The 15,164-nt window shown below is 52.7% G+C and overlaps 1 protein-coding gene across 1 annotated transcript; it reads right to left on the bottom strand.

Moving 5' to 3' along the window:
• Positions 1 to 4,427: 4,427 nt before the first annotated feature.
• Positions 4,428 to 14,923, bottom strand: LOC147099659 (uncharacterized). Its single transcript, XM_085969340.1, has 4 exons — positions 14,704 to 14,923; positions 11,062 to 11,097; positions 8,126 to 8,216; positions 4,428 to 5,847 (listed from the first exon to the last, which is right to left on the bottom strand). The coding sequence occupies exons 1-4, from the start codon at positions 14,756 to 14,758 to the stop codon at positions 5,688 to 5,690; spliced, it is 342 nt and encodes a 113-aa protein (XP_085825466.1). The 5' UTR covers positions 14,759 to 14,923; the 3' UTR covers positions 4,428 to 5,687.
• Positions 14,924 to 15,164: the final 241 nt, after the last annotated feature.

Here is a 15,164-nt window from a genome sequence, read left to right as displayed (position 1 = left end):
TGTCCACAATGGTTTGTGTCATCCTGGCGTTACGCGCATGCTACATTTCGTACGATCACGGAATCTCCCTTTTTCCACTGGAGATGTAAAGAAAATATGCTCAGAATGCCGGCTTTGTGCGGAATTAAAACCTCAGTTCTTCCGCCCCTCAGCTGGTATACTCATACATGCAACCCAACCGATGCAACGACTTAGCATCGATTTTAAGGGCCCAGTGCCCTCTTCAACTCGGAACACATATTTGCTCACCATGATCGACGAATATTCACGTTTTCCGTTTGCCTTCCCCTGCTCCAATATGCTGGCGTCCACAGTAATCTGCTGCCTTGAGCAGGTATTTTCTCTCTGTGGCATGCCGGCTTATATTCACTCAGATCGGGGTCCATCCTTTATGTCAAGGGAACTCAAGGACTACCTCTCAGAACGGGGAATTGCTACAAGCAAAACAACACCATACCATCCCATCGGAAATGGGCAGGTAGAGAGGTATAACGGTATCATCTGGAATTCCGTACGTCTCGCTTTAAGATCTCGGGGCCTACCAGACCAGCAATGGGAAACAGTGCTTCCGGATGCATTGCACTCTATACGGTCTCTGCTTTCTACAGCCACAAATACTACACCTCATGAGCGGTTCTTTGGATTCCAGCGTCGCTCATCTCATGGGACATCACTCCCGTCATGGCTAACTACTCCTGGACCTGTATTACTCCGAAGATACGTTCGGACGTCTAAAAATGACCCTCTCGTAGACGAGGTTGAACTAACCGATGCCAACCCCACCTATGCAAACATACGATATTCCGACGGCCGAGAATCTACCGTATCATTACGGGATCTGGCTCCCTGCCCACCAGGACCTAGTGGGACATCGGGTGATGGTATTTCACCAGGAAACTCTTGGGACCTATCGGGTACCCCTCTCCAGGATCCTGATCGGACACCAACTAGCTTGGTGCCGGTAGAACCCCGTGCTCAAGGTTGCGACCCTCCCAGTACCGCGCATGAAAGTACTGATCCGCCACAGACCAGCTCTGCACCTCCCTCTGAACAGAGGCAGTCCGACTTTGAACCTATTGGGGCTCGTACTCGAAGCCATGATCTCCCCGACCCTTCACAGGGCAATCCAGGCCACACAGACTCTGACCAATGGCCAACCGCATGTAAGCGGACCAGCGACCCTCTACGACGGGAATCCAAACGGGTGCGACTCTTCCTTGTTCGGCGGCTGCGGACCAAAAGGTAGACCACAGCCTCCTAATCCTGCAGGAGGGAAGAATGTGATAAAAATGCTAACTTCCGGGAAGTTATGTCATCACTTCCTGTGAACTATGAACTGTGAACTATGAACTGTGTACATACCTCACTTCCTGTTGGACTGGTATAAATACTGGTCTGTTCAGTATTGTAAGAGGCTTCTACCAGAGGCATGGTAAAGACCTCTCTTGTATATAGTGTGTTTATAAGTTACTTAAAGCTTACTTTAAAGTTACTTGATGGTAAGTCTCCTTTTTCTTACATCAACGTTAATCTAGCAAATTTCCTCCGTACGGCCCAACGGCTGAACCTAACGTACAATAAGGAAAAATGTATGTTTCACACCAAGCGCCTGGCCATCCTCGGCTGCGTGGTGGAGAACGGAGTCATCGGGCCCGACCCCGACAGAATGCGCCCCCTAATGGAGCTACCCCTTCCCCACTGCCAAAAAGCACTGAAGAGATGCCTGGGGTTTTTCTCCTACTACGCCCAGTGGGTGCCCCTCTATGCAGACAAAGCCAGGCCCCTCATCAAAGCCACCTCCTTCCCCCTGACACCAGAGGCGTGTGCAGCCTTCACTCTTATCAAGAACGATATCGCGAAGGCCGCAATGCACGCGGTGGATGAGTCCATCCCCTTCCAAGTGGAGAGCGATGCCTCCGACTTCGCCCTAGCCGCGACCCTTAACCAGGCGGGCAGACCCGTGGCCTTTTTCTCAAGGACCCTCCAGGGCCCCGAGACGAGACACTCCTCCGTCGAAAAGGAGGCCCAGGCTATTGTAGAAGCGGTGCGTCACTGGAGGCATTACCTGGCCGGGAAACGATTTACCCTGCTCACTGACCAGCGTTCAGTAGCTTTTATGTTTAATAATAAGCAGAGGGGTAAAATCAAGAACGACAAGATCTTGAGGTGGAGAATCGAACTCTCCACCTACAATTATGATATCTTGTATCGGCCAGGGAAACTCAATGAGCCCCCAGATGCCCTATCACGTGGTACATGCGCCAACGCACAGAGTGATAGGCTGCAGTCCCTCCACAATGACCTCTGCCACCCGGGGGTCACCAGGTTTTTCCATTTTATCAAATCCCGTAACCTGCCCTACTCCATCGAGGAGGTCAGGACCATGACCAAGAGCTGCCAAATCTGCGCCGAGTGCAAACCGCACTTCTATAGGCCGGACAGAGCAAGCCTGATCAAGGCCACCCGCCCCTTCGAACGCCTGAGCGTCGATTTTAAAGGGCCCCTCCCCTCCGCTGACCGCAATGTGTACTTCCTCAACATAGTTGATGAGTACTCCCGTTTCCCCTTTGCCATCCCTTGCCCAGACATGACCAGTACACGGTCATCAAGTGTCTGAATGACATCTTCGCTCTGTTCGGGTTCCCCAGCTATATACATAGCGACAGGGGCTCATCGTTCATGAGCGACGAACTTCGGCAGTACCTGCTAACAAGAGGTATCGCCACGAGCAGGACCACCAGTTACAACCCCCGGGGGAACGGCCAGGTGGAAAGGGAGAACGCGACGGTTTGGAAGGCAGTCCTCTTAGCACTAAAATCTAAGGGCCTTCCGACCTCCCGCTGGCAGGAGGTCCTCCCTGCAGCGCTTCACTCCATTCGGTCACTGCTTTGTACTGCCACTAATGCGACCCCTCATGAGAAAATGTTCGTTTTCCCCCGGAAGTCTACATCGGGAACCTCGCTACCGGCATGGTTGACTTCTCCTGGGCCCGTCCTACTGCAGAGGCACGTGAGGACGCATAAAACAGACCCCCTGGTCGAGCGGGTGCACCTCCTACACGCCAACCCCCAGTATGCCTGGGTGACATACCCAGACGGGCGGGAGGACACGGTCTCCATACGAGATCTCGCACCCTCGGGTACCCCTGAATTACCACCGTTATCCCCCTTACCACCGTTATCCCCCTTACCACTGTTATCCCCCACCACCCCTCCCAACCCAACCCCTGCAGACGGCATGCCAAAGCCCCAGGAATCTTCGCCAACCACCCAGACACCAGACCCGACGTCGGATGCTGCAACACCACCGCCGCCACCACGACGATCAGGACGTCAGACAAGGCCTCCTGATAGACTTAACTTGTAGTACCCTTCACCCCGCCGGACTTCACATTAAACAAGGGGTGAATGTGGTAAACCACTGTATTGTATATTGCCACCTCTGGGTGGCGCTGTGTATGGAGGCATGCCTCAGCTGACTCCACCCACCACTGTGTGGGTTTCGTTCAGACTTGTTCAGTCACTCACGAAGAAGCATGGTCTCTTCTTAGCTAATAAAAGCCTTATTCATCTCTTCTTTCGACTCATCATCTCTTCTTCGACTCATCACCTTTTATGAAGTAATTGATAAGCGTATCACTGGGGGTTTAAGCTGCTTGGTGAGCAGGCTGGCATTCTGCCTGGTGGATTCTCAATTGAAGTTTAATGTCAAAGTCAGAGCTGGTGGGCAGGATACCAGAGAGAATCACAGGAACATCGGGATTGGTGGACGAGAAAGACCGAGGTCCTTCCAGTTCGCCTTCTCCAATCCTGGTCATCGGGGGATCCAACAATAATGGAGTTGTTGACCAATCACAGCGATTGATCTCTATCAGTGCGTCTACAACAGGCCCAGACACGAGGCGAGGAAAACTCCCAGTGGTGGAGAGCTTTGGGGAACCAGAGATCCAAAGTCACCTGTTCCTCCCGAGCCTGCTACATTCACCACACGGCCTATCTCCAATTACTCAGATACTAGATCCCAAAATGTTATTTCCTGAAAGAAATCTGTCTCATTTGTATTTGAAATGAATCGACACTACCTGCTCCCACCCTCTCCCCGGGGAGCCTGTTCCACAGACTGACCGCTCGCTCACTGAAATATTGTTTCCGCAGATCAGTTTTGAATTGACCCCCCTTCAAACACAGGCCGTGTCCTCTGGATCTCCTGTTCTGGACACGGTGAAACAGCTCATCTCGGTCAACATTATCCCGTCCCCTTAGAATTGCAAAAACAGTTGTCATATCATCTGCCAACCCTCTCTTGTCCAGTGAGCACACGCCCAATTTACATAACCGCTCCTTGTATTCCAATCCCTCCGTCCCCACCATCATCCTGGTTCAATTCAATAATCGTCACTTCGATAAATCAGACAGTGCAAGGAGGGAGAATGCATTTTATTTATTTTTTTCGTTATGTTCACAAAAATACAGCGGTACATGCATATTGGAGTGTTCTCGCACTACATACAGGAAGGGAGATTTACACTGAGAAGAAGACATAAAAGAGACAAGGCAGTGATTGTAAAAGGACTAATAAATGGAACGGTATGTTTAATGGAGACATGCATATTATTAACGGTCGATCAGATACTAATCTGTCTGTGCCCTAACATCATTATAATGTACACATTTTTGCTTCCGTCAGTTGTGGCCTTCGGAGTTGCTGACATTTAAATATTCCTTCACGCTTCTGACGAGCCATGCGGCTCGAAGGATACTGTTACTGGGAATGGTGGACCTGCTATGTGGTTGATGCTGGTCAGGGAGTGCTCGCTGCTGTAGTGGGGAAGGTAGTATTTGCTCTGCCTCTGTTATCCCTCTGTCGCTTTGGTAGAACCTTCAGGGCTGTGCCTGGCCCCAGGGGCTGCGACCCGCTGAACGCCCATTCTCTAGGCTTTCTCTAGCAGTTATCCTCCAGCTTGTCTTCATTTATCATCAAACTTCTTCCCTTTCTTTCCCTGGCCGCTGGGCTCTCTCCCGCCCTAGCTGCACCATTAACACAAACACAGAAATCACAGGGCGTCGCATCCCAGTGAAGCCCAAATACTCTCTGCCAGTGACTGCTTGCCTCTCGTTCGTGTTTCGAGCGGATTTCTTCCCCCCCCCCTTGTACCAAGTGTTTCCAGTCACATTCAAAGAGACTCCACTTGGATTCCATTTCCCAGCTCAGCCGGACTCGTGACCTTGCAACCAGAAGTCAGAATGGCCTGTGGAAGGTGAAAGGCTCAAGGGGGCCACAGTAAAGTGAGACACCCACTGCCCCATCTGTGACACGGTCAATTTTACTTTAGCTTTCACCCTTGTAAACCACCTTTGATATTCAGTCACCGAGTGAGTCATTGGCTATCAGAGCTGTACTAATGGCTGGGTGAAGCAAACACCGCCTGGCAGTGGAAGATGAGACCTCTTACACTCTCGCAACAACACACAATTTTAAAAGCCCTTTCTTGGGATGTGGGTGGTGGGAGGGAGGGAAGAGAAAACGGTCCCGTTTGAAATTGGGATCTACTTGACTCCTCACTCATACTTCCCCTTCCCTGGTTTAATTGTACTAAATACTCATATTTCCAGTAACCGTATCATTCGAACTGCTAGCTCCTGGTGATGAGGGGAGGGGAGGGGAGGGGAGATTCCTTGTGGTTGTGCTCAGTATTTGGCAGTATGGTAGTGTGGCCTGTAGTACGCTTGATAACCGTAACCGTAGCCCTTGCCGTAGGCAGCGTAGGGGTAACCCGTTCCACAGTTTTCATCTCCATCACAGTATTCCCTGTTCACCTCCACGGGGCTCTTGTAGATCTCCCTCACGCTGAAACATTACCACAAAGGAGTGTTAGCTTAGCAACAACATCAACTTGTATTTATATAGCGCCTTTAATGTGGTACAAATGTCCCATGGTGCTTCACAGGAGCGTAATCAGACAATCACCGTGCGGGGGAATCGCAGACACAGACCCCCGTCCCATCACCGTGCGGGGGAATCGCAGACACAGACCCGCGCCCCATCACCGTGCGGGGGAATCGCAGACACAGACCCGCGTCCCGTCACCATGTGGGGGAATCGCAGACACAGACCCGCGTCCCATCACCATGCGGGGGAATCGCAGACACAGACCCCCGTCCCATCACCGTGCGGGGGAATCGCAGACACAGACCCCCGTCCCATCACCGTGCGGGGGAATCGCAGACACAGACCCGCGTCCCATCACCGTGTGGGGGAATCGCAGACACAGACCCGCGTCCCATCACCGTGCGGGGGAATCGCAGACACAGACCCCCGTCCCGTCACCGTGTGGGGGAATCACAGACACAGACTCGCGCCCCATCACCGTGTGGGGGAATCGCAGACACAGGCCCGCGTCCCGTCACTGTGCGGGGGAATCGCAGACACAAACCCGCGTCCCGTCACTGTGCGGGGGAATCGCAGACACAGACCCACGTCCCATCACCATGTGGGGGAATCACAGACACAGACCCCCGTCCCGTCACCGTGTTGGGAAATCGCAGACACAGACCCGCGTCCCATCACCTTGTGGGGAAATCGCAGACACAGACCCGCGTCCCATCACCGTGTGGGGGAATCGCAGACACAGACCCCCGTCCCATCACCGTGTGGGGAAATCGCAGACACAGACCCGCGTCCCATCACCGTGTGGGGAAATCGCAGACACAGACCCGCGTCCCATCATCGTGCGGGGGAATCGCAGACACAGACCCGCGTCCCATCACTGTGCGGGGAAATCGCAGACACAGACCCCCACCCCATCACTGTGCAGGGGAATCGCAGACACAGACCCCCGTCCCATCATCGTGCGGGGGAATCACAGACACAGACCCCCGTCCCATCACCGTGTGGGGAAATCGCAGACACAGACCCCCGTCCCATCATCGTGCGGGGGAATCGCAGACACAGACCCCCGTCCCATCACTGTGCAGGGAAATCGCAGACACAGGCCCGCGTCCCATCACCGTGTGGGGAAATCGCAGACACAGACCCCCGTCCCATCACCGTGTGGGGAAATCGCAGACACAGACCCCCGCCCCATCACTGTGCAGGGAAATCGCAGACACAGGCCCGCGTCCCATCACCGTGTGGGGAAATTGAAGACACAGACCCCCGTCCCGTCACTGTGCGGGGAATCGCAGACACAGACCCGCATCCCGTCACTGTGCGGGGGAATCGCAGACACAGACCCGTGTCCCATCACCGTGCGGGGGAATCGCAGACACAGACCCCCGTCCCGTCACTGTGCAGGGAAATCGCAGACAGAGGCCCGCGTCCCATCACTGTGCGGGGGAATTGCAGACACAGACCTGCGTCACATCACTGTGCAGGGGAATCGCAGACACAGACCCGCGTCCCATCACCGTGTGGGGGAATCGCAGACACAGACCCGCGTCCCATCACCGTGTGGGGGAATCGCAGACACAGACCCGCGTCCCATCACCGTGTGGGGGAATCACAGACACAGACCCGCGTCCCATCACCGTGTGGGGGAATCGCAGACACAGACCCACGTCCCATCACCGTGTGGGGGAATCGCAGACACAGACCTGCGTCCCGTCACTGTGCAGGGGAATCGCAGGCACAGACCCGCGTCCCATCACCGTGTGGGGGAATCGCAGACACAGACCCACGTCCCGTCACTGTGCAGGGGAATCGCAGGCACAGACCCGCGTCCCATCACCGTGTGGGGGAATCGCAGACACAGACCCATGTCCCATCACCGTGTGGGGGAATCACAGACACAGACCTGCGTCCCGTCACTGTGCAGGGGAATCGCAGGCACAGACCCGCGTCCCATCACCGTGTGGGGGAATCGCAGACACAGACCCGTGTCCCGTCACTGTGCAGGGGAATCGCAGGCACAGACCCGCGTCCCATCACCGTGTGGGGGAATCGCAGACACAGACCCATGTCCCATCACCGTGTGGGGGAATCGCAGACACAGACACGTGATCCATGGTGCAGCATTCCTGAGAGTTGGAATTATAGCTGTCAACAAATGTTACTGATGAAACATTAGAAGGTCTGGCAGGGACTTTAAAACAAAAAACAACTAAATGAGCCAGAGTGGGGGACTCACCTTTCATATGTGGGGTACGAGTGGTAATAGCCATACGCATGTCTCTTCCTCCTCACAAAGTTGTTTGCAGATTGTTTGTCCATAAAGGTTTCTAAAGAAAATATAAAATCACGGATTAAGCAGCAATGAATGGACAAAACACAACGAGACAAGAGTTAACCGGGATGTGCAGGGAACAGTTCATTCCCCAAGGTTAATCAGGGGTCACCACCCTCGGTGCGGATTTATCTTTTTTTGTAGGTTTAAACATGTTGATAAAAGTTGGTACCCGGCGGGTGCAGTGATTTTCATTCAGTGAGTGTTGGAGCCATGCATAGCAGAAAGGGTCGGGTTTGAACCCTGCTCTGTGCTGAGGCAGCCAATCACAGCCAGCGCAGTGCAGAGAAGCAATAACCAGCTTCAGTGCCCCTGGGTAACAGTCGGGCTCCTGATCCTCACCCCTGCCCAGAAATACCTGTGGAACTGTACCCCAGTGAGAGTCCGTGCCTGTGGAACTGTGCCCCAGTGAGAGTCAGTGTCTGTGGAACTGTACCCCAGTGAGAGTCAGTGTCTGTGGAACTGTACCCCAGTGAGAGTCAGTGTCTGTGGAACTGTGCCCCAGTGAGAGTCAGTGTCTGTGGAACTGTACCCCAGTGAGAGTCAATGTGTGTGGAACTGTACCCCAGTGAGAGTCAGTGTCTGTGGAACTGTACCCCAGTGAGAGTCAGTGTCTGTGGAACTGTACCCCAGTGAGAGTCAGTGCCTGTGGAACTGTACCCCAGTGAGAGTCAGTGCCTGTGGAACTGTACCCCAGTGAGAGTCAATGTGTGTGGTACTGTACCCCAGTGAGAGTCAGTGTCTGTGGAACCCGCACCCAAGTGAGAGTCAGTGTCTGTGGAACTGTACCCCAGTGAGAGTCAGTGTCTGTGGAACCCGTACCCCAGTGAGAGTCAGTGCCTGTGGAACCCGTACCCCAGTGAGAGTCAGTGTCTGTGGAACCCGTACCCCAGTGAGAGTCAGTGTCTGTGGAACTGTACCCCAGTGAGAGTCAGTGTCTGTGGAACTGTACCCCAGTGAGAGTCAGTGTCTGTGGAACTGTATCCCAGTGAGAATCAGTGTCTGTGGAACTGTACCCCAGTGAGAGTCAGTGTCTGTGGAACTGTACCCCAGTGAGAGTCAGTGTCTGTGGAACTGTACCCCAGTGAGAGTCAGTGTCTGTGGAACTGTACCCCAGTGAGAGTCAGTGTCTGTGGAACTGAACCCCAGTGAGAGTCAGTGTCTGTGGAACTGTACCCCAGTGAGAGTCAGTGTCTGTGGAACTGTACCCCAGTGAGAGTCAGTGTCTGTGGAACTGTACCCGAGTGAGAGTCAGTGTCTGTGGAACTGTATCCCAGTGAGAGTCAGTGTCTGTGGAACTGTACCCCAGTGAGAGTCAGTGTCTGTGGAACTGTACCCCAGTGAGAGTCAGTGTCTGTGAAACTGTACCCCAGTGAGAGTCAGTGTCTGTGGAACTGTATCCCAGTGAGAGTCAGTGTCTGTGGAACTGTACCCCAGTGAGAGTCAGTGTCTGTGGAACTGTACCCCAGTGAGAGTCAGTGTCTGTGGAACTGTACCCCAGTGAGAGTCAGTGTCTGTGGAACTGTATCCCAGCGAGAGTCCGTGTCTGTGGAACTGTACCCCAGTGAGAGTCAGTGTCTGTGGAACTGTACCCCAGTGAGAGTCAGTGTCAGTGTCTGTGGAACTGTACCCCAGTGAGAGTCAGTGCCTGTGGAACTGTACCCCAGGGAGAGTCAGTGTCTGTGGAACTGTACCCCAGTGAGAGTCAGTGTCTGTGGAACTGTACCCCAGTGAGAGTCAGTGCCTGTGGAACTGTACCCCAGTGAGAGTCAGTGTCTGTGGAACTGTACCCCAGTGAGAGTCAGTGCCTGTGGAACTGTACCCCAGTGAGAGTCAGTGACTTGAGTTATGAAAGTTGAGCTGCAGAAAAAAATCAATGTGCAGGGCTCTGGGGAAAGAGCGAAGGGGGAGTGGGACTAATTGGAGAGCTCGTTCAAAGAGCCGGCACAGGCACGATGGGCCGAATGGCCTCCTTCTGTGCTGTAAGATTCTTTGATTCTCTGAGCCTTGGAGCTGAGCCAGGTGCAGTTGGCACTGAGGAATGAGCAGGCTTGTATCCAAGGGGCACGCATGACCTCAGAGTGTCGATCTGATCGGGTTCCTGTCATTAGATTAACTGACCTGGTGTTTTCATACAGAACATGCAACATGATCTCAGCGAGCAAACAGATGAGAACAGTCGCCAGTCAATGCCAAGGCAGCCCGAATAATACCCTCACGTCACTGAGCGCTGGCAGTAATTACAGGATTACATTGTAATTGGGAATCACAATATAGGATTATCGAGACCAGAGAGGGTATTATATAGAGAATAAAGGATAATTAGCATCATTACAGGCCAGTGGTTTCACTGTGGGGATGGGATGACATCAGCTGGTTTTTAAATGCCATTTGAAGACTTTCTCCCCATCTCGTGTGGGCTGCAAATTGCTGCATTGCTCAGTGCTCGATTATTTTCCCAGGTTCACACATCACAAGAGGCAACAGCCAAGCCCTTGGTTCGGTTCCTGATTCTCCACGCTGAGAGACAGACACAATCCCCTCCTCACAACTCCAGGGCAGAGAGATTATTGAACAATCCCCACTCCCCAACTCCCCATTCCCCAGTCTCCAGGCCCCATTCCCTCTCACTCTCCCCTCTCGCTCTCCCCTCTCGCTCCCTTCCCCTCTCACTCTCCCCTCCCCTCCCCTCTTGCTCTCCCCTCTCGCTCCCCTCCCCTCTCGCTCGCCTCCTCGCTCCCCTCCCCTCTCGCTCTCCCCTCTCACTCTCCCCTCTCGCTCCCCTCCCCTCTCACTCTTTGCTGAGTTAGTGTGGGTGAATGAGGGTTAAAGATACACACCTTCCTTCTCAGTGGGTCCGCTGAATTCTTTAGGAGCTGAAAGAGAGGAGAGCAAGTGACGTTAAACGATGAACGGCCGGATAGCTCACTGAGGTGCGTAACTAGTACAAATAAAAAGCAAAAAAAACTGCTCTTGTTGGAAGTACACAGCATGTCAGTCAGTGAAAGAGAAAGGATGGGTTATGAAGCGTTGGCTGTGTACAACAACAACAAGTTACATTTAAAGGAGGAGGGAGAGGCGGAGAGGTTTAGGGAGGGAATTCCAGAGCTCGGGGCCCAGGCAGCTGAAGGCACGGCCGCCAATGGTGGAGCGATGGAAATCGGGGGATGTGCAAGAGGCGAGAATTGGAGGAACGCAGCGATCTCGGGGGGTTGTAGGGCTGGAGAAGGTTACAGAGATGGGGAGGGGCGAGGCCATGGAGGGATTTGAAACCAATGATTTGCTGGACAGGCGATCCCGGCACTGTGTTTTCGGATGATGTCGCCGAGGGGCAACATGTAGAGGAGAACTAGGAGGGGGCCGAGGATAGATCCTTGGGGGACCCCAGAGTTAACGGTGCGGGGGCGGGAAGAGAAACTATTGCAGGTGATTCTCTGGCTACGACTGGATAGGTAAGAGTGGACCCAGGCAAGGGCAGGCCCACCCAGCTGGTCAATGCGGGGAGGCAACTTCATAACTAACGACTGAGAGATATTAATAAGATTGGACCAAGAGAATGGGGAAAGAGTTAACAGATACACCAATCACAGGAGGGAGACGAGAAAAGGAGTGTGGAATTAAAGCAGGAGGCTCTGGCAAACCAGAGTGGGACTGCCGGCCCTGAGAGGACCACACCGTGGGCTCAGGCAGCTCACTGGTCTCCAGTCCTGCTTCTGCTGTCCCAGCCCTTTCACGTTGTCCTCCTGAACCCTTTTACACAGCACTGCGCTACCGCCAGGTGCGAGGGAGCGGCTCTGTTTCTGGGCTGGGACACAAGGGTCAGAATATCAACACTTTCAGGTGACATGAAAGGCAGGGAGGGTGGGTAACTGTGAAGAGGGAGGGAAGTGTCTTCAGGAGCACATAGACTGGGCAGTTAATCGGGCAGATTATATTTGATGCTGAGATGATGCATTTTGAAAGAAGAATAAGGAGAGGAAAACATGCACTAAATGGTAAACCTTTAAATGGAGTCGAGGAGCAGAGAGAATTAGGGCTTCAGATACAGAAACCTTTACAAGTGGGAGAACAAGTTGTTAAATATGTAAAAAAAAACACATTAATAGTGGCGTCCAGGACATAAGCAAAGAGGAAATTCATAAAGCGTAACATTATACAGCCTGGAATCCCCCAGTGTAACACGGTATCCCCCAGTGTAACACGGTATCGCCCAGTGTAACACGGTATCGCCCAGTGTAGCACGGTATCTCCCAGTGTAGCACGGTATCTCCCAGTGTAACACGATATCTCCCAGTGTAACACGGTATCGCCCAGTGTAACACGGTATCGCCCAGTGTAACACGGTATCCCCCAGTGTAACACGATATCCCCCAGTGTAACACGGTATCGCCCAGTGTAACACGGTATCCTCCAGTGTAACACGGTATCCTCCAGTGTAACACGGTATCGCCCAGTGTAACACGGTATCCCCCAGTGTAACACGGTATCGCCCAGTGTAACACGGTATCGCCCAGTGTAACACGGTATCGCCCAGTGTAACACGGTATCAGCCAATGTAACACGGTATCGCCCAGTGTAACACGGTATCCTCCAGTGTAACACGGTATCGCCCAGTGTAACACGGTATCCCCCAGTGTAACACGGTATCACCCAGTGTAACACGGTATCGCCCAGTGTAACACGGTATCCCCCAGTGTAACACGGTATCCCCCAGTGTAACACGGTATCCCCCAGTGTAACACGGCATCGCCCAGTGTAACACGGCATCGCCCAGTGTAACACGGAATCTCCCAGTGTAACACGGTATAACCAGATATCACTGACTATTCCACACTACCTTTGCCTCTTTTAACCTTTTGGTTAATGAGATTTCTAGTAATTTTCCCCTTTTCTCTCCTGAAGGCGCTGGCATTCCCTGGGGTAAGAGGCCCAATGGCACCAGGAGCACCTCTACAGCTCACCGAAGAGCCCAGTCTTGCAGTGAGTGGCAGGTGTGGCTCAGTGGGCAGGGCTCTAGCCTCCCAGTCAGAGGGTCAGGGGCAAAACCCCATTCCTGGACTTGAGCCTATAACCTGGGCTGACACTGCACTGAGGGAGCGCTGCATCATCAGAGGGGCCGTGTCTCAGATGTCCCAAACCAAGGCCCCCGTCTACCTGCTCAGGTAGACATATCAAACATTCTGTGGCACTGTTCAAAGCACAGCTGATGAGGTGCCCTGGCCGGCATTCATCCCTCAACCAACGCTCCTAAAACCTTATCTGGTCATTTATCTCATTGCTGTTTATGGGACCTTGCTGTCACAACTTGGATTGTTGGTTAAGAAGGCATACGGAATGCTTGCCTTTATTAGCTGTGGCATAGAATACAAGAGCAGGGAGATTATGCTTCAACTGTAGAAAACACTAGTTAGGCCTCAGCTAGAGTACTGCGTGCAGTTCTGGTCACCACATTACAGGAAGGATGTGATTGCACTAGAGAGGGTACAGAGGAGATTTACAAGGATGTTGCTGGGAGTAGAGAATCTTAGCTACGAGGAAAGACTGGACAGGCAGGGTCTGTTTTCCTTGGAACAGAGGAGGCTGGGGGGAGACCTTATTGAGGTGTATAAAATTATGAGGGGCATAGATAAAGTGGATAGACAGGACCTATTGCCCTTAGCAGAGGGGTCAAAAACCAGGAGGCACAGATTTAAAGTAATTGGTGGAAGGTTTAGAGGGGATTTGAGGGGAAATTTCTTCACCCAGAGGGTTGTGGGGGTCTGGAACTCACTGCCTGAAAGGGTGGTAGAGGCAGGAACCCTAACCACATTTAAAAAGTACTTGGATGTGCACTTGGGATGCTGTAACCTGTAGGGCTACGGACCAAGAGCTGGGAAGTGGGATTAGGCTGGATAGCTCTTTGTTGGCCGGCGTGGACACGATGGGCCGAATGGCCTCCTTCCGTGCTGTAACTTTCTGTGATTCTATGTTGAGCTAATCCACAATGCAACAGTGGCTACACTTGAAAAGAATCCATTGGCTGTGAAGCGCTTTGGAATGTCCAGAGGACATGAAAAGAACTGTCCAAATGCAAGTTCTTTCTGTCTGTATTCGACCATGGAAACTATCACAGCCCTACCCAACCTTGTCCTTGCCCAAAGCCAACACACGCACCTTTTACTAAGAGCTCATTAGAGATTAGGGCCAGAAACCTCTGACATTTCTGCTCCCCAGTCAAAGGTCAGCGAGGCAGAAGTTGGGCCATTAACCTGCTAACCTATTGGTAATTAACCCACGTTAACTATTCCCAGTGCACCTGCACTGGACAGGCCCTGACTTACTGCGCTAGCTTGACCTGCTTCAGAGCTGGGGGTGGATGTGACACAATCGACAACAACACATTGAAGTCAGCAAATGGACTGCGGTAATGTCGCAACAAGGCATCTCCCTTCGAAGGAAGGAGGCGGTTAGAGGTTAATGGTAAGGGGGTTAGAGCTTCCTACCTGCCATACAGACAGCAGCCAGGGCGCAGAGGCTGAGCAGAATCAGGGTCCTCATCTTGGTTCAGTTCTTGGTCCGATCGTGCCTCTGTTATTAGCAAGCTCAGAGTGTGTGAGAGAAAGATCAGGGCTGGGGAGAACCATGACCGCATTTTATTTCCCCAAATTAGCTAATTATCTCAGGAACACCTCCAGGGCGGGGGGACTTGAGGTGGGAGGTACCTTTGGATGAGGGATGGGTGTTGGGCTGGGGGGGAGTGGTTGAAGATTGCTTTTGGCAAAACCATCCTCTGGAAACATCAAAGTTGTGTTGCAAACAGATCCCTGCAGCCAAAGCTCATAACTCAGATTTTAAAGTTTATTGGAGAACAAAGCGTGAAAGTGGAGCCAAGGTGTAAGAATTTAATTGTTCCACAGCCCAGGGTTAGTAAAGCAGACCATGCAAGTTCCTGAGTCAGAAAACA

Source organism: Somniosus microcephalus, chromosome 28 (assembly GCF_052327205.1).
Source record: "Somniosus microcephalus isolate GS21.2 chromosome 28, FLI_Smic_1.0, whole genome shotgun sequence".
NCBI classification, from domain to species: domain Eukaryota; kingdom Metazoa; phylum Chordata; class Chondrichthyes; order Squaliformes; family Somniosidae; genus Somniosus; species Somniosus microcephalus.
Note: the sequence above shows the minus strand (reverse complement) of the source record. Positions and strands in the feature narration are given on the sequence as shown.